The 25,863-nt window shown below is 40.6% G+C and overlaps 1 protein-coding gene and 1 long non-coding RNA gene across 6 annotated transcripts in view; one reads left to right on the top strand and one right to left on the bottom strand.

The window, feature by feature from the left end:
• The window catches only part of LOC109286991, an 8,110-nt gene extending 1,742 nt beyond the window's left edge, over positions 1-6,368 (top strand). The window contains exon 2 of the long non-coding RNA XR_002094733.1: positions 5,698-6,368. This is a non-coding gene — a long non-coding RNA (uncharacterized LOC109286991). The remainder of the gene's footprint in view (positions 1-5,697) is intronic.
• Positions 6,369-8,234: 1,866 nt separating this feature from the next.
• Positions 8,235-25,863, bottom strand: part of RC3H1 (ring finger and CCCH-type domains 1) — a 51,845-nt gene continuing 34,216 nt past the window's right edge. Inside the window, exons 9-19 of one of the 5 annotated variants that reach the window (XM_019501859.1) lie at positions 24,346-24,627; positions 23,845-24,062; positions 21,879-22,261; positions 19,880-20,044; positions 17,504-17,656; positions 14,304-14,517; positions 13,125-13,215; positions 12,867-13,002; positions 11,049-11,219; positions 10,277-10,392; positions 8,235-8,638 (exon numbers count right to left, since the gene is read on the bottom strand). In XM_019501859.1, the coding sequence (XP_019357404.1) occupies positions 8,485-8,638; positions 10,277-10,392; positions 11,049-11,219; positions 12,867-13,002; positions 13,125-13,215; positions 14,304-14,517; positions 17,504-17,656; positions 19,880-20,044; positions 21,879-22,261; positions 23,845-24,062; positions 24,346-24,627 (2,083 nt within the window). In that variant the 3' untranslated portion in view covers positions 8,235-8,484. The remainder of the gene's footprint in view (positions 8,639-10,276; positions 10,393-11,048; positions 11,220-12,866; positions 13,003-13,124; positions 13,216-14,303; positions 14,518-17,503; positions 17,657-19,879; positions 20,045-21,878; positions 22,262-23,844; positions 24,063-24,345; positions 24,628-25,863) is intronic. The other 4 variants (XM_019501860.1, XM_019501861.1, XM_019501862.1 and 1 more) reach the window with 4 other exon arrangements.

The raw sequence follows: 25,863 nt of genomic DNA, 5'->3' as shown, positions 1-25,863 counted from the left end.
AAAAAAAAAAAAAAAGAAATCACAAGGAACAATGACTTTCAGGACCAGAGATCTTTCTTGCCCTTCCATCTGCCAATCCCCTCCCTCCTCAGCATGTGTGAAAAAAGGTTTTTACTTAAGGTTTAAAACACAAATACTGGAGGATCAAAACACCATTGGAGTAGGATAAAGCAGGCTCTGTTGTTTCCCCCTTCTGTCATCTCAAAAGGACCTTCCAAAAAGATACAAAAACTGCCATATTTGCCTTTGAAGATCTCCTCCACTGCCAGCCTTCATGCATGATATTTCAATGTTCAAGTGTGCTCACAAAGAATTCACAATTTATGGAATTCCACTCGCACCTTTTATTTAAATCTCCACTCTTCTTGTGTTTGGGGAGATAAGAACAATAAATATTCACAATATTCAGCAAATAGAGTTAGCTGTCCCTTTTTATGATAGGAAGGGAATGGAAGTGAAGGAGAAAAAAGTCAAAAGGGATCACTTCAAAAGACAGAGGAGGGAAATAAAAAAAAGTTTGTTCAGTACTGTTTTATAAGAACAGCAGATGGGGAGCCTTACTTATACAAATTCCTAAGTAAACTCAAGAAGTCATTCATAACCTGACTCAAATCGCATGGTCTCCTTTATTATCCTAGACTATCCTTTTTCATTTTATTTTTTATTGTTTTTGTTAAATATACCTCTGCAGGGCACAATCACATACAATCAATACGATTGGAAAATTACATGAGCTCTATCCCAAGCATATATGCACCAATGTTAAAAAGTTATTTAAAAAAACAAACCAACAAAATAAAATAAACTCCACCCAAAAAGGTGATAATGACTGCAGAATGTCTCCGGGAGACTGGTATGAGCCCAAAAAAGATCAAAGAAAACTAAGTTTACATAGAGAAAACAAGCTTTTGTAGAGAAATCCCACAACTGGAAACAGGTGACTTTTAAAGCGAGGGGATGGATGCTGGCATGCATGTTTTCTCTTGTAACTCTGTTCTGCATGCCCCTACCTCCCTCTTCTTCCCCAGAGCTCAATACAACTAGGGACTAGCTCATAACATTACTATTACCAGTTACCACAAACAGAAGGAAAAAAAAAATCAAGCTGTACTGCAGCTGATAAGCTGGCCTTCAAGGAAAGCCCCTCTTAGCATAGAAGCTGCTTACATGGCAAGCACAGGCCAAAGGGAAATGGAAACTCCTTAAACTAGAAAAGCTAAGAGTCATTTAATGGGCTATTTTGTCCACATTGCAGCAGCTCGCACTCAGGAGAGGCTGCATAGCAATGGCACAAATTGTAAACAATGCATCAACTGCGTTGTGAATGGGGTTCTCTCTCCTCTCCCTACTCAAGTTGCTTTTTGCATGCACAGAAAGTTTCCATCACATCTAATAAAAATCTAGAAAGGAGCTTGGTGCACAGGTCCAGTTGTGGGATCCATCCAGTACACAATCCAGTTCGGATGCCAAAGACTTGTGAGTACTGTCTGCTACAAATTATTAATAAAATTACTTTAACGTTACAGAGAAAACAATTTTTAGTTTATACCATAAACATCAGATAACTCCACAGGATTGTTTTTAAACATACATATATTTCAGTATATCTAGTACTTTTTCCTCTTCAGGGAAACTATCGCATCCTTTTTTTTTTTTCCTGTATTTTTCCCAAGACTTTTTAAAAATATTTTCCTTTTGGCCAAAAAATTCCAGATCCAGAAAGAACTGGTTGTCTCTGAGATGTCAGAAAACCTGTACAATGCCAGACCCCTGTGGGCCCAAAGTGTTCAGACTTCAGTGCCTGAAGCGAGACAGCTAAATAAAAGATGCACACTTCTCAGAGCTCCCAGGCATTTGCAGCTCCCACAGAACTTCTCAAGTAGTCTCCTGGGAACCTGCAAGCACTCAGTAAGCTTTAGAGAATGGCACTTATTTATATGGCTAGACTTTGTATGTCCATGTCCAAACATTTTGGGCACAGTGCTTTAAAAATTCAAACTACTGGGAGACTCTTGGGAAGGAAGTCCAGCATAGGCAGATGATGAGCCAGGTTCTCCATGCACTTCTCTGGGAGGGATCAAATGATGTTCCATCCTCTTTTTTAGTGTTCAGAGAGCTCCCCAGCATAAAACAACTCTCACCATTCATAAGTTTTTATAAAAATATTTATAAACTATATTCTCCTTTCTACTCCAATCTAGGGTCCACCTGTATCACAAGAACCAGCTGCTTCTGAAACTGTGGCATGATTCAGGGATACAGAGATGTTTTTGTCTACACTGCAACTGTTGCTATGACATGGCAACATCAGGAAACATTGTGTTGGAATAAGGTCCACCCAAAACCTTTGTAGGGTGACTGGAATTAATTCATACTTTGAAACCTTTTTCCAGCATTTATCATTCAGGGAGAAAGCAAGCAATTAAGGACAGCAGCAATATGGAAAACTAGGATCAGCGTTTGATTTCCTACCTTTCATATTAAAATGTACTCAGAGTACATCAGTTTCAAAGTGAAATGAAGAATCTTGGCCATGTATTATACACTCACTATTAATGACAATTTCTTTTCAGCACCATAGCTATATTCAGAAGGTGTCTTAGAAATGTTGATTCATTTTCAACACAGAATTCAGAATTCACATTTAGCAAGATGGAATTTTCTTCAGTTTACTGTTTGGATCATTGCTCTAAATGAGACAGGTAGTTGTTTAAAGGGGAAGAATCTTACAGTATAATACAAGTATGTAAAACTTAGGAGACAGTAATGTCAAGTTCACTATCAATACTGCTAATATTGGGTGTTCATGCTTGGAGATGAGGAGAGACTAGTAGGACATGCAGAATCAATATGACTAGTAGGATGGATATGGAGATGCAGTCATATGACAGTGATTCTGCCTGCTCATTGCATCTGGCTCTATGGTCTAAATATTTATCTAGTCTCATACAGTTTTCAATTTTTCCTTTATTAAACAGAGGATAGCTAACAGTTCTGCTGCTGAACCCTCTGACATTTTGCACTTACAATCATGAACCCTAAGAATTGAGTTTGTCATTATTTAACTGAATATATATTTTTGACAGAATTCTTTTTCTTATGAAAGCTACCCCTGTAGTTACATACTTATTACAGACCTGAAACTGCTACTATGTTATTATTTATTTATTTTTTTTTAGAACTTCTGCACTCATGAATGGAAACAGCAAGAAGGTGATGGCTTTGTTACTTTTATTGCTTAAGGATTCCTCTCTGAACCCTAAGAACAATCTGCAAGAGAATAAATGAGCTCAAGGAAAGTAGAAACAAATGGGTTTACTGTGTATCATATTAAACAGCTCATTCCTATTTTTTATGGTTCAATGAATGCGTCACAGATAATATTAAATTCTTGTCGTCAACAGGCAATATCCTGCATAAGTCTGCTTCTACCATATCAGATTTAACATAATGCTATAAAATCTTCTCAGTCTAAATGGACTTCTTTGGAAGTCAGCAAAAAGTCACACTTGCAATATGGATTTGCCTTTCACCAGCATTTCTTGTTTTTTTTCATTTTTTGTTTTTGTTTTTAGTAATTTTAACTTTAAACTAGCTATCAACACATTAGTCTAGGCTTAACTTTTATAGACATGGCTTAAGACTACTGACACTTCTAAGCCTACCTCCTACCTGTAAATTATCCTGGGCTGGGAGAGTGCATGGGAGTGGATACAAGAACAAGTTAAAAATCTCCAAACACATTAGGTGCTTAAACACACCTTTCACACATGGTGCAACCAGATGAAGTGATGACTTCCCACTATTTTAAATATGTATAAGGCTTGACAATCAACAACTTTGCAAATTTCTATTAGGATAATACAGTCAACTCTCAAAACTCAAAATATTTCACAACCAAAATGACTATTCCAGTAAAAGAAAAAAATAAAGTGTAAAGCACAAGTCTTTGGCTCTCCATTAAAGAAAAACAATAGTTTACCATGTTTATACAGATCCCCTGTTTGCCTACCAGTAGGGGCAATATCACATTTGTGCATCACTGAGTAATAACACCATTAGAAAAGGCAACTTCACAGAAGTTATTGGCTAAGCGAATTCATTTGAATGCTCTGTTTTGAGGCAGCAAGCTGTCGCTGTTGCACGATCAGGGAGGATAATGGGCAAGCCATAGAAGGAAAAAGAGGGAGAGAATCAGGTTCAGAAGAAGCCGACAGCTTAAAAAGAATTTGAGGTTAAAGCGGGTAACAGTGCTGCAAGAATGAAAGGTCCTCAGATATACAGGATTTCTATTCTGAAATAGGATATGGCAGCTTAGAAAAGTGAACTTACAGATTTATACTATTAATGAATTAGGTCACATGAAATGAATAAGAAAGACGCATGTGTTGGGTAATAAATTCACCTATGCTACTAAAAGACAAATTAAATGTTTCTAAACTAGAGTGGGCCAATAATTTATCTGGCACTGTGTACCCTAGCCTGCCATTTGAAGCTTCCCAGTTTGCCCCCACAGCCTGTCTCCGCTGTAACTGAAACCAGGCTAACCAAAGCCCTCTTGAAGGTGCTATTTGCATGAAGAAATCTGTTTTACCTACCACACAATAATAGTATTCAAGCACCACTGTAACACAATTTGCTCTTGTCTGAGCAGGAGGATCTAAAATCAGGGTATAGCAGGGTTTCATTTGACCAAAGTAGGTAGAATTCCAGTATATATGGAACAGAGACTGGGCATGGGTGAAGGACATGGGGCACAAGTAAAGGAGTCAACAAAAAAGTGGCAAATACAGACAGAACTGTGAAATTCAGTCTGCTTCACAATCACCTCTTATACAATGTGAACAGTTATCAGTTCTCCCAGCTCTTCTGGCATTTTTCATGGAAAGAAAGTTTTATACAATCTCTGTAAAGATTTAAAGCCTTTTTCTGATTCCCTATTTGACTGGCTTCAGCAACTAAAGTTCTGTAAAGAAACACTGGGAAAGGACAACAGGAAACAAAGCCAGAATCAATACAGTTTGTAGATATTAAACAAAAACAGTTAATAAGCCAAACTACAATGCTGTGCAAACAGGGCATTCACCTGGACTGATTGATCATCACAAGGACACTATGCACAAAGTACAGTAAAAATGTGATGAGGGAGGAAAAACAAAAAAAAAAAATCAACATTAAGGTCCCCTTTCAAATCCATAAATGGAGAAATGTTTAACCTTGATGATCTGACCTGTCCTTACTGTAGGGTTTTATAAGCCTAAGCCTAGAAACAATCAGGTCAGTTCTGAATAGGAAACCAGTTGGCACAAGTGATGATGGACCAGATTATTATTAGTAGTCTTTAAGATTTAAGGTGAATTTGCTGTAACAAGACACTAAAACCTTTTATGTAAAGTTGATTTCTGTAGTTAGAGAGACAGAATATCTGCACTTGGAGCTTGTCCTCCTAGATTAAAATAGTGCACTAACTGTTGCAACTAAAATGTGCTCCAGCATTAATAAGGACCTAGCAAAAGATCAGCTTCATAAAAATTAATGAAGTGATGGCAGACCTGCTGGTAGGTCTCTGCATTTAAAGACTGCAGATAATAGCATGGACCCCCACATCAGTTCATTTACCAGCACAATGCCAGGAGCGCACAAAGCTTATGGTACCAGGGAGACTGAAGGAACAGAGCAGACAAGTTTTCCACAGAGATGGAAAGATAAGGACCATACCAAAAGGCTTCAAAGCAGGATGTGAAGCACAAACATGCATGACTGGGGGAAAGTAGCAGGGATGGAAAGAATTCAGGGCAGAAAAGATTTTTCACCACAAATTAAGGAAAAAAATTAATAAAACCTCAAAACTACCTTCTCTGGCAATAAAGATGTTAAAAGTCAATCAAGAATGAAAAACATGTGCATGAATGTGGAGTTTGGAGGGGAGCTGAAAATGCCTTATCTTTGTTCAGTGCTTCTTCCTCCCAGACATTTGATCACAACAGCTGCGCTCATGCGAAAAAATTCTTAAAACATACCCAATATATATACAGATATAACTATGTATATATGTATATATATGTTTATATATAAATTTCATTTAAATAAAAAAGAAAGCTCGAATCCCAAGCCAATATGTGTATCAAATCCTTGACCAGCCAGGTCTGTAGGGCATAATCAAATTCAATGTGAAATAGTATATAAATGCGGTGCCTTGACTGGGCAAATTAAATAATCGCTACTCAAAAGAGTCTTCTGTTTGGACTCTCCTACTGGTAGGCAATAGTGGGACTGTATTCCCCCCCAAATTTATTTTAATTAACATTATGATGGATGCAAAGCTTAGCCCAAGGTTGCTATGACCTCAGCAGGAGTTAAGGGTTAAGGGGGAAGAAAAAAAAAAAGCTAAACCAAAACAAGACAGAAAAAAAGAAAAACCAAGAAAATTATTAACTCTTGCTTTACCCAACCAAAGCAATGCAGTAATTTATTACATAACCAGTGCTTTCTTTTTAGTAGTCTAGTCCCAAAAGGAAAACAAGGAAATAGGAGGAGCCAGTATTGCTCTAATCTGTTTCCACTGAGCTTTTCATTCAGAGGATCTCAGCCCACTACAGGCAGAAAAGGTCAAAATATGTGCAGCAAAACCTCATTCATTTCTGTGACCTTTTAGGAGAACTCCTCAATGGAAAGCTACCAGCACACAGTTAGGAAGGTTTATAACTTCTTTAAAAATGCTGTTAACATATTCCACTTAAGGAAGCATCTCCTTACTATCCACCTTCTACGGAAGATTGAGAAGATTGCATGTGTCATAAAAATTCTCAACTTTCAAGTACCTGTAAATGTTTCTGACAGTATTACAGTTACACCTGAAGAACAATTTTTGGATGAAACTTCTCAGACAGAAAAAAAAGACAGCTTGCTCCTGGAAGATTCCATGACAACAACAGGCAAAGCTCTGGTACATTAACTGAACTTTCAGCCATTGCTGCCTAATTTTAGTATATATGAGCTAACCAAGTGCTATTGATCAGCCTCCTTTATTTTCACCAATTGCCAATTACCAAATCTATTACACATCAATTTTACATTCTCCGTCTCCTTCTGAGAGAGAACTTCAAGGCCAAAAATAAATGACTGACATACTAGGGATTATAAAAAAAAATATCAGACTGGGAATAGCAAATTATAAAAGCATAAGACATATATACGTATGTATCGGTGTATATATACATACATGAGCAGCAGTGACAAAAACATGGAAGGCAGGCAGGGGTGGGTTGTTTTTTTTTTAAATTTGAAAAAATATACAAATGAAAGCCCTGTTCTCCAAAGCTTATAGAAAGAAATGGAAGTTTTTTCACTAGTTTGGCTCAATGGGTTGTGGATCAGCTCCATAATAAATGGTCCGTTTCTTTGAGACAAACCTTGATACCATCCTATTCATTTAAAAAAAAATGAAAAAGAGGAAACTGCCATCTTCCTAAATAATGGATGGCAGCAAGTCTTTGCAAATCGATTTTTAATTACTTCCTTTCATGACGTGTTGTCTTTCTTCCTTTTTCTAGGAAGACACATTTTGTAGCCTGTCATGTTACACCATGACAATCACTTGTTAGCCAAGTGCTTAAAGCTCAGGGCAAGAAATGCAACTTCAATTTCTCTTGGAAATCCAAAACATGTAAGTTTTGATTAGTTCAGGCCTACTTGTCTTGCAAGAGATTTTTTAGTCCCAACAACAAAATGACACATCATACTAGCTCCTAGTCCAAGTAAAGTGATGTGCAAACGCTGAATTCTCTTTACTGTTGGTTCACTCATACATTTTGTAGTGGGATAGGTGTTATGGAATGCTTACACTGAACTGAGAAGATTGTACTGACTGCTGTTTAAAGCCAACAGGTATAGTCAGAAAGATGTACTGTGCAAGTTCGGAGAGAGTTCCTACTTAAAAAGAAATTCTTTCAGAAATGAAGATTGCTGCACATTTTCTGACACTGCAATTCATGGCCTCCCTCCATTTCATGACCCTCATTCACCTTTAGATACATACAAGGAAGTGGCCAAGTTGTTTTGGTTGTTCAGAAGTGAAGGTGTAAGAAATTATACACTGGATATGTAATAATACAAAGTAAAAGAAAAAACCTACTTCATTAAGATCATACAATTAATCAAACAGAGTATATATATAATATCTTTTTTTTTTTAAGCCCTGGGATCCAAGGCGTCCAATGTTATTAAAATAAAGTTCATTCACAGAACAAAAACAAATTTAATTTGAATTGCTTGCAGATACTGCTAATTTTCATTTTTTTAATTAAAAAACGCATTAATGTGAACTATGTGCAGGGTTTGTTTCTAGGAGTGGTGTTTATGCACATTGCCTCTGGACTTGCTGCTGCTGCTGTTATTCTTGGGTTTCTCTGATCACCCCTGGAAGTGAACATGACAAGCTACCAACACCCCCCAGCAGAACTTCTGGGAGATGCTTTCTTCACTTCATGGAGCAGAGGTGGGCGTAACTCCTGTTCGCTGGGAGTCATGGTTGTCTCCTCCACCCTCTGGGTCCTCTGTCAGGCTCAGAGATGTGGTCTTGTTTGAAAGGAGGCTGATATTCTCTTGTGTCAAGGCTGATCCATTTGGAACATCACTGCTGAAGGAATGATGTGAAATGAAAAAGGGGTTGAGGATTTTAAAAGATTTTAAAGAGTGAAAGAACAAGCCCTGAATATTTGTTGCCAAAGTGCTGCAACAAACATTTGTGAAGTTGCATAAACTGGCATATGCGTGCCTAGAAAATGAATTTTCTATGATTCCTGGATACTCATCAGAAAGAGAAAGTGTTGATAGTAAGAAGTGGAAACAAAACTACTGTAAAGGAATAATTTTAGAATTTATATAATAATTATTTCTATAATATATATAAAATAAAATGTACATTAGTGCACAAATTATACACTTCACAAATTCTATTCTAAACCTAAAGTATTAAAAATAGCCAAGTTTCAGAATAGTATTTAAAAATACTTGTCACTGTTTCCATAGCTCAGATGGAAACTCTAATTGTATTACTACTACAGTGTTACATACTTCTAAGCAAACCATATGTAAGTTATATGCAACTGAATTTATGGTTCTTAAACCACACTGAAACAATCTCATTTCTCTGTGTAATTAAATGCTTTCTACACTGCCTCTAAGAGGCTCATAAAACAGTGATAGTATTAAACTTTAAAGAAACTACCATCCTGAAGTTTGAATGGTCTTTAAAAAACTAAAATGTTAATATTTTAGTGATTCATTTTTCTTTGTAGTTAGTTTTAGAGACCAGAATGACTTCTATATTGCATTGAATTTTCTCTTTAAAAGTAGAGTTAGTGTGCATACAGCAACATCACATCCCAGGTTCAGCATTTTCCTACCACTTACCTGATATGTTTAAAATAAATAAATAAATAAAATCAGATTTGTACCAACTGGGTTGTAAAGTTAAACCCCAGACAACCAAAAAAATCAAAAACTGATTTTCAGTCACTGAGCTACTATCTAGATTCAAACTGCTCATAAGAATATAAGAGATGCCATACTGAGTCCAGACCACAGGTCCATCTAGCTTAGCATCCCATATCTCAGTGGCAGAGAAGAGATGCTGAAGAACAGTATGCAGGGCTTATGCAGACTGGTCCCATACTCAACTAAATTTACCTAGACTTGTTTCACCTAAAATAACTAAAACATGTGCGCCTTTCTTTTCAAAACACTTTAATCAGATCTGAACCAATGACCTCAGCCTTGGTGCTATAACCAGTGCTTTAAGAGGCTTCTAAGATGGTTCCTGTAACCTTCAGTATGTTGTAATGACAGTCTAGTGCAGATGTGGCCCACTTGTTAAAATACACAAAAGTGGTCATTATGCAGATGCAAAGTCAGGGGATTCTATCCTGTCTATGAATATCTTCATAGACTACATCCATTTTGGAGTAAATCCCCAAAACAATCCTACTAATAAGATGACAATTTTTTCTTTTTCTATTTGGAAACAGTTAACAATTTATGTGCAACTTCACTGCACTCCTGCCAGATGGTATCATCCTTGCCAGATAGAATCATCCTAAATTCATGTTAACACTATAAATAGAATCACTCCATTCTTCATTACCATATAGTTTTTATAAAGCATGTTGGAAATGCAGCAGCTGCTCCTTGTATCCAAAAGGGACAGTCCCAACTAACCTATTAGTTATCTACAGAAAACATATTCTATGGATCACTGGAAATGACCATCCATTACCTGAATGTCAGTGCCAGATCTTCAGCCGGAACCTTGTTTTGCGGCTCTAGCTGTCCATTTTCTGTCTGTTTACTGGTGCCCAATTTGCTTTTCATATCCAGTGAAGACTGGCTCTCCTTTGAAAAAAAGATGAAAGAAAATAATGTTGTGGCACTGTACAAAGAGACTGTTACTTCCTTCCATGAGACCAGAGAAGAATGCCTGTAAATTAACAATCTTGCACAAAGCAACTGACAAAAGCCATAAGACACAGAAGTCGACTCAGTAGAATCTGTCCATTCTCTCAGGATACAGAATTTCCCAAAGAAAGGACTGATCCTTACAAGGAGAAGCAAAAATAAGGATGTGTAATATTGAAAGACAGAGTACTAGACACTGGCCCTCTCCTGGATGGAATGTCAAAAGTATTATACAAGTTATACAGCACATGTCACAACTAGCCCATCTATGGTCTCAGAGAAATAAAATAACTGGGCAGTAAATTTGAGCATAAAAGATTGTGCCTAGTTGCCCAATTATAAGTTCAGCTCTACTTTTGCTTTCAAGGGGCTAGAAAAAATGAGTATTTTAAGCAGATAAATTATGAGTACAGAATTTGAATTCTAAATAAACGTGCTTATCTAGAAATTCTGGACAAAAAACAGGAAACGGGAAGTGGATGAGAGTGATAACAGTCATCCAGCAGAGAGCCTTATCACAAGGGTTATAGTGCTGCGGCAAACCAAGCAGCTTTGCATCCCATCTCTCTGCCTCCCATACCCATAGCACTCACCATGCTCAGCTCACGAGTTCTCTTCCCAATTTCCCTCTCCACCTGATGAAGCTCCAAACTCAGCTGTTCACTTGAGATCATTCCAGGCCACTTAGAAGGTGGCGGTGGGGGCTGTGGCTGGCCTGCCAGGGTAGTCGCCTCCCTCTGCAACAGCAGCCTGTTACTAGCAGCCTAAATGCATAAAGCCAAGCACATACAACTGAGCACACAAAACACTCCATGCACAAAGAGGGACAAGGCCATAATTGAGGAGTATTGCCTAGTTGCAAAACTGAAGCCTTCTCTTCCCTTATGAGTTAAGGGTCTCGACTGAAAACAATTCCAAACACAGTTTTAAAGGAAATCTATCTTACATATAACTGAAGGTTTGTTGTTGTTGTTGTTTTTTTAAAGAGAGGGAAAAAAAAAGGAGTATTTAATATAAGATCACCCTTCCTTCCAATATGAACTACTAAGAATCTAGCACAGATTCTTCTGGTCATATGAGCAAAATGCATGCAATCACAATTGTTTTATTTCCAGCTTTCACTTAATCTTGTAGCAGTTCAATGGAAGAAGCCCCCTGAATTCTAAATATCTGGTTGCATCTGAAACCAAGTTAACAGCCAATCTCAAAGACCCGAATGACAGGTTTATGCCAAAGGGTCAAAAATCATTATAATTACATCCTAAATGATTATGCTTTGACTATGAAGGCAAACAAAATCAGTTACGGCATTACCTAGGGAACCAAACAAGGTAGGGGTTTTGGAACTTTCCAATACTCTTCCATTATGGCATCAAAGGCAAACAGGGACATTTTTTTTAAAAGAAGCAATTTCTCCTCTTGGTCCTGAACAAGAACACAAGTCACTTCAAGTAACTGAGAAATGTGTGCTTCTTGCAGTTGTTCACTGATGTTCAAACATTGTGAACTCCATAATAAAGCCACAATAAGAGCCCCTGCTTTAGAAAGCAGAATCTCAGCTAATTAAGTTTAAGCAAAGGCTTCTAAACTATTCTAATGTTCTTGCTGGGAAAAACGTCAATTTGTTTAGCTGTAAGGTACCTTTTAATTCTTTCTGAAGGAAATTAACATTTCCCTTTCTAGGAAAATCATTACTAAATTGAGATGACAACTTTGCTGCAGCAAAAACACCTTCATTGTGTTTTAAAAACTTCTCCTGCTGCAAAATCCTACAAAACAAAAAAGCTATAGATACTGCTCATCATCTGTTTTATAAATACACTTCCATTCCATCCTCCCCAGAAAAATTACTCTTATTCTAGGGAGAGCTGACCTCAAAACAAACAATCTTTGGGGCCCAAAAGATTAATGTCTTCAATATCCATTTTGTTCAGGTTTGTGGCTTGTGCTGTTTAGGAAGAAAAGGTTTCCACAACAAAGCCAAAGGACACAGACAAAACATTCAGCTTTCTGAATACAGAAACTGACTGTGACAAAGGCTGAAAAGCCAAGAACAATAAAATAAATCTACATGTATTCCCCCAACATTCCTGCAGACCTTAAGCCCAGAGAAGACAGAGAAAGAGGACAAGCATGAATGTTGTACAAACATCATATGCTATCATAATTAAGATGCAAATAACATTTTTAAAGATTTTAAGTGCAAAAAAAGTCTACAGTTCCTGTTGATGTACAGTAAGGCAGTTTTCCTTTCTGTTCAAGTGCTGGAAAATCCTGGTGCAAGATATTATGGAGTTCAAAATATCAAAGGAAGAATAAATGGCTTTTCATAGGCATATTTAACTTCAGCGTTCTCTCTTTCTCTCTCCCCCCACTACGTCTCTTGTCTCTTCAAAGACACAGGTACAAACCTCTAGTCCTCTCAGTTGCGTCTGCTGGCTGATCTGATGGTTTAGCTGCTGCAGTTCCAATCTGAGCTGCTGCTCCCTCTCAGCTGAGGGCAAAGTTTTCCCATGACCACTAATGTCTGACATGGATAACCTCTCCCTTTCAGGGCAGGAAAGGGATCAGGAAGAAAAGAGAAGACGTGCAGTTAATAGCTTTGCTAAATTTGGTGAAAAAGGACTAGTGTACACAGAATAAGTAAATATATATAAAAATATTTCCACCTGTCACTGAACCGTCCCTGAGAAGGTATATTTTGATGGGGTAAATATGGAGAACTTCCCCAACTGCCATGAGTTCCATATGGACTGTAATCTGCAAAAGAACAGGAGGATTTATCCAGAAAATCAATTCCATGTTACAGTGATTCAGGCTAAAAAAAAGCATTTGATAAACAATCCAGAGATGAATACATAAATGAGACCAGTCACAGAGCACACTAATAACATATCCTGGAAATTTAACTGTTGCCAAAATTCTTGGTGTAGGAATGTTACGCTGTAACAATTTAGTATAGGTAGGCAGAAAGTAGGGCAAGATGACACCTTAGAACAGGGGTTGTTAACTGGGGGTAGGGCTGTCCGGCTTGGGGGGGGGGGCAGCAATTGGGGCAACCGCCCCAGCCCCTGCACTTTGGGTGGCCACACGGAGCTAGGCAGAGTGGCCATGGTGACATCCCCCTCCCTGCCGCCAAATCTGCCGCCAGCTTTTTCGCGTCTGGGGTGGGGTATCGCACAGGCTGATTTGCCCCAGGCCCTGCACCCTGCTCGGGTCATCTCCAACTGGGGGTACACATACCCCTGGGGGTACTTGAGAAGGCCCTAGGGGGTACACGCGGGCAGGGATGAAGACCCTGCATAGTAAAAAATAAAAAAATCTTAAGTCCATGCATTTCCCAAGAGGTGCCTTGAGTCTAAAAAGGTTAATCCTTGTTCTAAACTACCACCCTGCCCTACCTCCTGCATGACTTAAGACTAACATAGCTAACTGCCTCTCTCAGTCTTATATCAGATATACATCCAGATGGTTGAGAACAGACAGAAAAGGTTCTTTAGTATCAGAATGAGAATGCAATGGGAGGAAACTGAGAAACCTGTTAAAAAAAGTTTTCAAATACTGAGAACCAAATCCCTTTGGTTCTGCTACAGTCTCTCAAGGGAAGCTGGGAGCTGCCCCATTGGGTAAGGCTCAATTCCATATAGAACATGAAGCCTCCAAATATATCTTGTATTTACAGAGATAACATATTTTTCCATTTCTATGTTCTATAGTTAGAGCTTGGTGGTATCAACTACCATTTAAATTTTCACATAAGTTTTCAGGGGTATCTCTTTTTACTTAAACTACATTGAAAAATTAAAAGAAGCTATGGTAAAAGAAATATTTATGTACACATATTATACCTGATATGTTCATAGATTTGGTGGAAGCTCCCTGAACTGCCATGGCCTGCATAGGGCCAGAACTCTGGTACATCGCTTTGGAAGTACGCGAGATGGCCCCAAACCTCGATACAGTTGGCCGGTCTCCAAATGGGATGAGATCATCATCCCCTGACTCTGCTGCTCTTCTCTGCATGTCCAACCGCTGATCACGAATGGTTTTATTATCTACATTCTGAACAAGAAATTAAAAAAAAATTAAAGCCAACAACTTAAGTTACGGAGAATAAGAATTTTCTCTTTCTGTACTGTTTGCTGGCAAATCATGGAAAATACTAGTATAGGCAATTCTTGTTCACCTGACAGACTTGAAAAAATATGGTTCATACTGGTGTTTTCCATGATTTACCAACAAGTAGCATGGGAAAAAAGTTTATTATATATGGAATTTTTGTTTTCTGTTCCTCCTCTTAGACCTTGTCTCTAGCCAGGCTCTCTGTTCCACAGTTCAGAACTTCCACAGTTGGACATACGGACTTCAGTTGATCAAACTTGCAATGTTATCTACCACCACTATTAACTAAAGGAGTCTGAAGAGTAGTGATTAGACAGAGAAGAAAGTAATAACTGAGAAGAAACTAAGAAGGAGCAAGGCCAACCATGGCAAGGGAAAGGAAGAGCAGAAGATCAGATGCATTATACCAGGGGAGGAGGAGCACAGGTAAAAGGGACCTTCTTCCAAAGATCGAAGACAATCACAGCCCCCTATACAGCCAATGGCCTCATCATTACACTTAAATAGCAGTCATTGTTTCATAGAGTACTTCTGTCAGAATCCAGTTCATCTGTGCGTCGACAAGTGTTCTCTAATCAAGGAGATGGTTCATACTTGTTTCTTTTCCAGCACAAATACAAATGACCCAGGAAAGGAGAAGTCGAATGTTTACTATTAAATTCTCAAGATCAAGAGCCATGATTTGATTTTAGAATTGTTATTTTAGACTTGTTTTTAAATAGTAAAGACATTATAGAAGATCTGATCTCGCAGTCCAGCATAAGTCCATTTATATTAAAAGGTTACAAACCTACTTTTTTTTGTTCTTCCAAGGTTTTTTTTTTTTTATTTTCAGAAGACTGATGAACTTAAGGAAGCAATTAAAGATGTTAGCTGGACCGAGGAGCTATGTAGGAGAGGCTGTGAATTTCTTTAAAAAGGTGCTGGCGCGCGCCTTGCATAGGATACTACCTGCATCCAAACTAAAGGAAAAAACTTGTGTGGAAAAGGAACCAACTGAATGAATAACCAATTCAAAAAGGATATTAGGAATAAGCAGAGAGCCTACAAGACTTGAAGGTGGTTACTAGTGGAGTTCTACAACATCTGGTTTGATATCAATATTACTAAATAATTTTCACTAATGACTGACAAACATAAGTAAGTATATGTTAATGAAATCTGCTGGTGACAAATATTTGGGAGACATCATCAATACACGGAAGGACCAGGGTATCTTTTTTTGTAAAAGGGGGAGGACATTGGCAATACAAAATGCAAGTACCTTGAACGGAGCGTGCAGAAAAGGCCAAGGAGTTTACTTGCTATGGCTGGGGAAGTCTACTGGGAAGCGGTTTCAGTGGGAAGCTGAGAGCTGTGAGGCAACAACCATACTAATCTAGCCAACGTATGGGTCTGAGAGGAACTTCCTTCTTGGTGATAAGAAAAAGAGGCTTTTCTCTCTCTCCCTCTCAAATACCACTTGCTCCATTTTGAGTATCTCATACCATTTTTCAAGTTTAGAATGTAACAGTTCTGCCAAATACAAGCATAACAGATAGCAGAAAACTGCAAATTAAACCAAATGAATCCACTATCCAAAGCTGCCGAGGAAAGGAATTTTCAGCCTTCCTTACTCTGCTTTTTCTGGGAGGAAGCCCCCTTTTATCCCCACTATTTCATACAGCTCATATTGCTATACACTGCATTTTCTTGTGCAGTGCATGCTTTAAGACACGCACCTTGCTTTTGGGAAGGTAGAATGAAGAAAAAGATTTTTCAAATGTTATGGCTTCAAAGAACAGGGACAGGGCTTAATCTTTATTCTACTAAGTTTCTCTCTCTTGCTTAGTGAAATACTGAAACCCTAGATGCTTCTGAAGACTGGTCTCCATAGGTGGATCTATAATTTTGAAAAGCGTTAACAAGTCTGTATGGCTGGGAAATAGAAGAGGAGAGACCAGGAGTAGCTACCAGACAGCATATTTGCCAGAATAAAGGTTAGCTTGATTAGTGGAATATCAAGACCATTAAAAAGGAAAGACACCTGTGGAATTAAGAACAAAAAGCCACCAGGTCAATGTCCTCCCTCAGGTACTTGACTAGAAATGCCACTGCTGCTACTGAGTAGTTGGTTTTAAAGCAGAAATGTAAGTGGGTGACAGTCAGCAGGGTGGAATTCTGCTTCTATTCCAGGCAGAAAAATCAGCTTCCCTGTTTCAGTTGATCAAAGACATGCACCCCAATTCTGGGGGCTGATTTTGAGGGAAAGGCGTATCTAGTATGCAAGAAAATACTGGTATGTATTTCATATTAGCTTCCTCATATCACTCAGCTGAGGTCCAGAAAGAGGGTAAACTCAGCAGAGGGGAGCCCCAAGCATCTGCTTCCAACAAGACAGGAGGGAACTAAGAAAGACTGACTACATGCGGAGGAGGAACAGAAGCTGATCATGAAAACCCACCAAAAATGTACAGTTCAGACCAGGGATAGCTGGTAAATGCAATACCCTGACAAGCCTTCAGGCAAAACAATCTTTACAAAAAAATACAGCAGCACCAGGACCTTCCTATTCAGTAGGCTGTATGAATATTGCCTGTGTTTGCTATTGCATTTTAATGAAAAGTGTTAAGTATTTTCATCCCATAAAGGAGATGATTGGCAGACAGTCATGGTTTTGATGGCAAACTGACCATACGATAAAGAAGAGTCAGAAACGTGCTGAAATGCATAGAGTCAGTATCAAACTTCAGTATCACATTGCATCTGCAACTGTCGTGAAAGTAATTCTGGGTACTGGCATTTTGCTACAAACATTCACACTATCCCTTTGACTGCATGGTACATTAGGGCTCAAATAAACATGCTATAGTCACTCTGCAAAGCAAGAAAAGGAGCGTGTCTCTACAATTTAAGTTATTATTGACATTCTTACATCTCAACTTACCGCCATGTCCACACTCCCTGCTGCCACAACATCTTTGGGTTTTGCATCTTTGGTTCCAATGTAGGAGCCAATGGTGTCACATGACCAGGGAGAGTACTGACTATAGTCATTTCCTTTGTATTTCCCAGCTACCTTCAGGTCTTCATCCAAGTACTGTAGAGAAAAAACCTAGTTTTGTAAGTAAGTTGAAGGAGGTGTATCACAGGAATTGCTGATTTCTGTGACAGTTAACTTGAAGCTGGCAGAATTTTGACCAGAGCCACAATAGGAAGCTTAGTTTATATATATTGCATGCACATGCACCGTCCCCTCCCAGCAAGTAAGTCTGTTGTGGGGAAGAGGTATAAGGGAGGCAGATCAAGGCCCCTATGGTGAGGGAAGGAGCAAGACAGAGACAGGGGCAGGGGTGAATGGGGCCCTGGGGTGGTTGTGAGAACCTTGGAGCCCAGTTTGTCTCCTGCCGCTACGCGCACCCCTGGGGCAGATATGGGGGCCATGTGCCTCCAACAATGTGTGTGCAGGGTGGAGGTGGGCTGCCGCTGTGGGCTGACCTCTGCACCCTGCTGCCAGTGCCCTGGGAGAGGTGCAATGTCATGTGCCTCCTGCACGCTGGCTGCGCTGCTTGCCCAGCTGTGGGAGGCATGTGGCGTGGGGTGTGGAGTGTAGCCTGCAGTGGCAGCCCACCTCTGCCTTGCACACAGCACAGATCAGGGGGCATATATCCCCTGCGGCTGCCCCAGGAATGCACGCAGCGTTGGGAACTCCCCTGCATCCGTGGATGAGCCACCCAGACACCAAGCATTCCGCAACCTGCCCCAGAGCCCCATTTACCCCTTCCCCCCCTCGGCAAGGGCCTTGTTCTACCCCACTATGCCCTTTCCCTCCCCTGCACCCCTACCCATCCACACATGCACTTGCTGGGTGCTGCTCCACACTTGCACTTGCTGGGCTGGGCTGGGCTGAGTTCCCAGCCGTCTGCAGGCTCCAGCTGCTCATCTCTGCCTGTGCATGCCCCTGCCACGCCACTGCAGCCACCCAGAGCCTGTGCCCGGGCTGCCTGCATTTGGCGGGGTTAAACTCCATTAGCCCTGGCCTTCCTCTGCCTATGCCAGCTTTCCCTCCTCCATGGACAGCACAGCCAGAGCAGAGCCCATGAAGGGGTGGATGCAGGCTGCCTGCTGTGGGTTCGGGGGACCTGACTCCCCGCTGCTGCACGCACTCCTGGAGCAGCCAGGGGGACCCATGCCTGCCCAGATCTGTGTGGGGTGGGGGCTGACTGCCTGCTGTGGGGTTAGGCTTCCCTGTTGCCCTCCCCTGGGGCCTCTACGGCTCAGGAGGTGAGACCTGGTGCATCAGGGCAGAGCAGGGAAGTTTGTTGCTGCCATTGTGAGCTCTGTTACCATGGCAACACCTCCTGCTCATCCTGCATCAGTGAGGGGCACAACCCTGCACCACCACCCCTGCTGCTACCAGTGTGGGAAGGGTTGTGTCACTAGGGCAGTGCAGAGCTCACAGTGGCAAGTAGCTTCCCTGCTCCACTCTGCCTTGCCACACTGGGTCCTGCCCGGTGGGCTGCGGAGGCCCCAAGGAAAGGCAGCAGGGTGGGGAGCCTGAGCCCACCCCTGCCCTGTGCACAGATCTGGGGGGCACAGGTCCCCCTGCCACTTGCCTCCCCCACCCTGGAAGTGTGCACTGTGGCTGGGAGCTGGCCCCAACCTCATCCCCTAAACAAGCCACCCGCAACTCCATGACATTCCAGTCCTGGGCCCCAAATCGCACGTGCTGCCTGGCTGGGCAGCAGCCCCAGCCTCAGCCCTGCCCTACTCCCTCCCTCCCTCCCTATGGGGACCTCAATCCCCGACCCACAGCCAGACTTACCTGCAGGAGCTGCACTCCAGGCTGCCTGGCATGCACATGGCACCCCCTGCCTGACCACCCTCCTCCCACTCCCCCAGCTCCCTGCAGGCTAGAACTCGACCAGCCAGCAGACAGCTCTTTGCAAAAGTGCAAAATCCATGCATTTCTTTGCTAAAATGAGAAAGCCGTGTTTTTCTCCATTTTCCAGTGGGAAATGGAAAACCCGGATCCCTGTACACAACTAAGGACTACTGACAGACCAATGGACTAATGGCCAGCCAAGAATAATTTCCTCAAGATGTTAACCATAAGGACCCTTCACACCTGGAGAGGTCTCCCTCATACCATTAAAAAAAATTCCTTTCCTATTTAATAGGCCCATCAATTCAGCTTTTCAGATGATCAAGTTGTGTGAAAAATACCTGCCATTAATGCATGCTTTCCTCTGACCCCGCTAGCTCCCTACGACCATTTCTGATGACATCAGCAACCCAAAAACTTACTTGAAAATGTGCTTACCTCCTCTGGGTGGAAAGTGTGAGGCAGAGTTGGTGAGGGTGCAAAGGGAGGTGGGGAGATCACCTTCCTCTCTTCTAGCTGGGCCATGATTTCTTTCCGTCGGCGGTGAAGCTCATCCAGACTAGGATGGGGCTGAGGTGAAGATGGAAATCTGTTACAAGGCTCCTAAAAATTTTAAACATAAAAAGTACATTCACTTGTAAAAAGCTGTTTTACACACAACTACACAATTCCACTCTACAAAGAAAGGAGAAATATGGGAAAAAATATTGATAAGCTAACACCAAAAGCACCAATTAAGACTTTTCTTCATACCAGATTTTGCATGTCTTGTGGGCTGAAATGTTATTTACTCCACAGAAAGTTCAAGTGGGCAATAATGCAAGCTTCCTCAAAAATACTGGGTATCAAATTACCCAAAATACTTGAAGCTCCATCTAGCCCAGGGGTTGTCAACTGGGAGTACATGTACCCCTGGGGGTACTTCGGACGGTCCTGGGGGTACTTGGGACGGTGGTGGCGGGAAGCAGTGCGTGGCGGCAGCACAGAATGGTGAAGGTGGCTGCCATGTGAGCTCTCTGCCCTCCGCTGCCACCATTCACCACTCTGTGCTGTGCCTCTCCCCTCACCACCATTCATCACTCTGCCACTGCCAGCTTCATTTTCCCACCCCCCACCCATCTGGAAAGGGGTACACTCTAGAAGAGGTACCCTCCTTAAAAAAGGTTGAAAACCCCATATGTAGCCCAGTGGTTCTAGCATTTTTTTTAACTCTAAAATTCACACCAGGACCAAAAATTAATATATTTAATCTACACTACGTTGTGCATTTATGACCATAATGCTCCAAGACAGAGAATGGCAAACTGCCATTCCTGAGACGCAGAACAGCAGCAGTATAAGTTATATCTTGTTCTCCTAAGTAGTCATGCTTCATGAACAGGATTGTACCTCAAACAGATTCATCAGTTTGGATGCCTAATAAATTTACAGAGTAGCAAATTTTAATCCATGAATTATTTTAAAATAATTCATAGACTGGGTAATAGGATAGAGAACTTTTAATTTCCACATCGCCCCTTGGATTCAGCTGTGTTGTGGAATGATTGCTTTCATTTGGTTTCATGTTTTATGGAAAGCAAAATCTGACCTTTTTCCAGTTTTGATCAGATGGATATCCTCAGCACCAAATGGTATTGTACTGCCATTCCACTTGACAAATCTCACTCAACTCAAGGGGCCAAATACAGAATAGGTCATGAATTACTTTCCCACTTCCCTAACAAATATCCTCTTCTTGAAATATCCTTCAGGTTAAAGATGGTCTGTGCCAGGAGGGACACAGCACTATCTGCCCATGCTGTACCTGTTCTGCATATGAGAGAGAGTCCATCTCCAGCAATAAAATCTCTATAAAACTAAGTTTAGCTAAATAAAAGCTCAAAAAAAGCCACGGACCTCAAGGGCTCCCAAGATGATGATACAACATTTCTATACTTAAAGTCACCAGTTCACGGTCCTGCATTTTATCAAGATTCAAATTCACTGCTGATTCGTAAGTAGTGTTGATGAATTTAGAGATTTGGCTACAAGGAGGAACATAACCTACCTTACTAGGACTACATTAATAATGATTTTTGGCAAACTCCAAAACAGAAGTGTTTTCAGATTATTTAACTCCTTTTTTAACAATTGAAGTCAATTTCCAATTAAAATGCCAACTCAAGTTCCTGATTTTCCCCCCATTCTCAAAAAAACCTCTTTGTTGAATTGTATCTCAATACACAAATAGTTTCAGTATGTTTGAAACTGCCTTTTAGGGAGAAATATGATGGAAGAAGTAAGTTCATCTCCTCTATATGCAGCCCTAAGTAAAGCTGAGTTTTTAGTTTAACTCCCCCCTGAAATGCATTTCAACTCTGGAGGAAAATGTGCTAAATAGAACTGTTTTTTCTGAGCAGATGACAGAAGTAAATAAAATATATTTATTAAGTCATACTCTGTGGCATGAAGGTCTGATCTGACCAAGATGTGGAGCCACTGGACAATAACCCTCCATTTGCTGATATCTGTCCCTGGATTCCTGTACATATGGAGGCACAGCTGTCTGGGGAATTTCAATGGGCACAGGGCTTCCTCTGACAATATCTTCTCGCTGGTATGGTTGAGCAGGGGGATACACACGACGACTGTCATAGTGTGGTGGGTAAATGGGTTGCCCCATTGGAGGATACTGTTGTGGTGGCGTGTACTGGGAGTTCACCACGCGGTCCGGGAGATAAGCCGGGTAATGCTCTAAATAAGGAGGACCAGGTTCAGGAGCTGATGGAGGTCGGACGAAACGAGGCATGCACTGCGAGGACTGAGTAGGATAGTACACTCCTGAATATATGAAACAAGAATGGAAAAAACAAAACAAAAGCATCACTGATCATCAATTGCTTGCTGTCATTAACTCCTCAAAATATACCAATCTACAGCCATCTTGAAAAACAGGAGCAGCAAATAATTTTTGAACATATCTGCATGTTCAAGTTTCCACATAAATGTGGAAAAGTGAGAGCATTAGTGAGAAAGCAATAAACCACAATCCAGAAAGTGAGGGTGAACCATACAAGGCATCAGGAAAGTGAAAAGCTAGCAAACAGCAGGAGAGGAGCCTCAGTAGCAAATGCTGAGCCCAGCACAGATTAGTTGCTGCATCCTATGTATTATCTTCTGCATGGATCAAAAGGACTAATATTCTCTCTCCAACAAGGATGAACTCAGTACAGGTCTCTTTAACATTTTATGAGGGCTGAGGGCTAGGAGTGTATGAATGGGTGCTGACAATCTGAGCAACATCCTTCAAGAAATCAACAAAATTAAAACATAGATTGCCTCTATTTGCTACTGCCATCACACAAATTGATTTCCAAGACTCCAGATGAACTGAAAAAAGTTGGTTCTACTCCCTAGATGTAAGAACAGACTTCAAGCCCTGTACAGGAAAAGCTAAACAGGGCTCAAGTTCCCAGTTTTGTGAAGGTTTCAGAGATGTTTTTTTTCCAATCTGTTGGATAATCCACACATGCATAAAATTAAATGTTTTGGGTCAAATTTTGTAGATAGATAGGGTTCTTAGAGATGAAGCCAAACAAACATTTTATTACTCTAGGTCTCTCACTTATTCTTCCTGCTCTTTTCTAAAAAACTTATTCTCTGCTTCACTTTTAATTCTTTTCTGGCTCCTATATGTTGGTTTTGTCTTCTCTCCTAATTTAGCACGCATCCCGAGAACCCTTCTGTTTCTTTAAAGCTTTACTTGCTTCATTTGTCTCTCTCATTTCTAGCAACCTCTTCTTCCTCCAATCTGTCATTCATCCATAACTACTTCCTTGTCTGCTTCTCTATTTTATCCCTCTTTTGCTTCCTAGCTCTTCCTTTCTTTGCTTTCACACCTATTACTCTGATGCAAACATTACTGAAGTACCTATGGACCTTCCATTTAAGGACCTCAAAGTAATTTTCATGCGAAACCTTATATGTACCTGTCACAATTTCCCCCCCTCCCCATTTACCATAAGTAAACTGAGGTACAACCTGTGATCTCTATCTTACATAGTGCACTTAAAAAGATCACTCAAGAATGATTTGTTATACTAAGTGAACACACACCGCTAAAAAACACAAAAAAAAGAGTAAGTCCCACTTAATATAAGAAAAAAAACCCTCTTTTTATGTGGCTGGCTGAACTTTTACAACAAAAAAATATTTTTTTTGGCTGACCGAACAGTCCATCACTAAAGCTTACCCACAATCTTCACTCCATGCTAGCACAGAAAGCCTTTAACCCTCATGCCACCATAAGACAACACAAAGTTGAAGAGCCAAGTAAAAAAGATCAGGAAAAACCAGGATGGGAGGGAACAGCAGAACTGAAAGGAGGGCAAAAAAGACTAAAGGGCTGTTCCTGGCGCACACACCTTGTTGATAAGGTCCTGGATCAAAGGGTGGGGCAGCTCCTCTAGGATCCTGATAAAACATATCTGGTTGCTGAGCAGGATATAACTGGGACCCTCGTGGAACCATTTGCATCTGCTTGGAGACAGACATCGGAGGCAGGTCTGCTGGACCTCTAGTGGGCACAGGGTGTGGGTTCACTGGTAAGGCTGGAAGTGAGCTCTTAGGGACAGACTCCAGCCTAAGGTAGAAAGACATCATTACTAATTAGGCTGCATCATGCACCTCAAAGCACTTGAAACAGCAAATGTAAAGTAAATATTGTATCATTTCAAAACTCTGTATTTTGATGGCTCAAACCACTTTTCCCTTATAAAAATCAGGAAGTAAGCAGAATTTTTCTATACCATTTTTAAGCAAACCGCAGAAAATTGTTTCATTTCTATGGTGGATTTAGGGTTCCTTATTTTTTCCACCACATTTACACACACAACACTTTGAACAATATTTAGGAAGACCCGTACAAGTCAGGAGGGGATCCAGGGGCACTGCTGCTCAGGTGATCGATCTTCCCTGGTTTCAGAGCTGAATCATAGCTGGAGTCGGTCCCTCGTGAGATAAGCTGCGCCACTGTGCTGCCCGTTGACACAATTCCATTCGGCAGGGCAGAGGATTTTCTACTGGGCAAGTCCACTGCCCCTTCATCTGAGAGGATAGCTGCTGAAGGCAGGCCCACCTCATTAAGCTGACCCAAGGAGGCACTCAGGGGTCTTCTGGGAACCAGACGTTTGTTCATTTTACGAAATCTTCAGAAAAAGAAATCACACACCAAAAAATGAAACAAGAAACTAAAAGGAGTTGGGTTTCAAGATTTTTCATAGGGGTGCTACAGAAAGAGGTTCAATGTATAATTCAAGTTTCCTGAAGATTTGTGAGCCATTTATTGCTAGCATCTGATTGACAGGAGTTTTGTGGTGTTATCTGAACATTTAGTAATGCTTTCCTTCAGAAGAATGGTAAATATTTAGGACAAATTTTGTACAGATTAAGATGCAAAAAGGTGTTAATGAAATATCTAATGATAAAAAGCATTCAAGAGAAATCAAAGTTAATAATAACCCACAATAAACTTTAAAATTGGCTCCCCTAGCATATAACCTGTGTAAGAACTGGGCATTCAATTACAAGAGAAACAAAATCTGTGTATAAAGACACTACTTGTATAAGATTAGTTTTAGAAAGAGGGTAACATACAGTAGACATCTAGTTTATTTGTACAGCTTTACAAAGGGAAAAAATAGAAGGGAATCAGACTCCTTTTTATTTTAATACTTGCCTAATAATAGCCATTATTCAGTGTTGCGTGATCTCATTTTTATTATACTTTTGGAGGTTTGTAAAACATGCCTTGACAAGATTTAAGTGCATGCATATTATTCAACATACATCATTGTTGCTGCACAATAAATTTGATCAAATTCAGAATCCTATTTCTCCCCTGTTCCAGCCTCCTCTGTCAAAAGCTTGGGGAAACATGAAGCTTGTGCCATGAAAATCAGAAGACTGGGGCTCTGTTGTTGGAACAAGGAGATCAAATGCCAGAGTTGATGGAACTTAGCTTTAAGTGTCCTGGCATCAGCTCACTTGTTACAATCTGAGTGGGACGATGTGTGTGCTACCTTGGGTGCCAGAGCTGTTCCTTCCTGTTCTGAACACTAACAGTAAGTTTTTGAGGTTGGCAGACACTAAAATATAAAAGGCTTTTTAGGTCAAAACCAGCACCTTAAAGTGCCTTCAAAAGTGAAGAAAGAAGTTAATACAGCTGATGGCATTCCAGCAGATTGTGGAAAATACCACTAAAAAGGGTGTTCAGTTGCATTCTTTACTAGATGAAGTTTCTGAGTGGTCTTCAGGTATTGTTGAAAAATACAGCATAAACAATAACCTAATCTAGAGGCAACAAAAGCACGCATAAAGCAAAATCTGCATCAAGAGAAGCAGCTGTAATGTCAGAGTAATTAAAGGGGAAAGGGGGGGGGGGG

This window comes from Gavialis gangeticus, unplaced genomic scaffold (genome assembly GCF_001723915.1).
Source record: "Gavialis gangeticus isolate Ggan-Ray unplaced genomic scaffold, GavGan_comp1, whole genome shotgun sequence".
NCBI classification, from domain to species: Eukaryota; Metazoa; Chordata; order Crocodylia; family Gavialidae; genus Gavialis; species Gavialis gangeticus.
The sequence above is the reverse complement of the archived record's forward strand: the minus strand, read 5'-3'. Positions and strand labels throughout refer to the sequence as shown.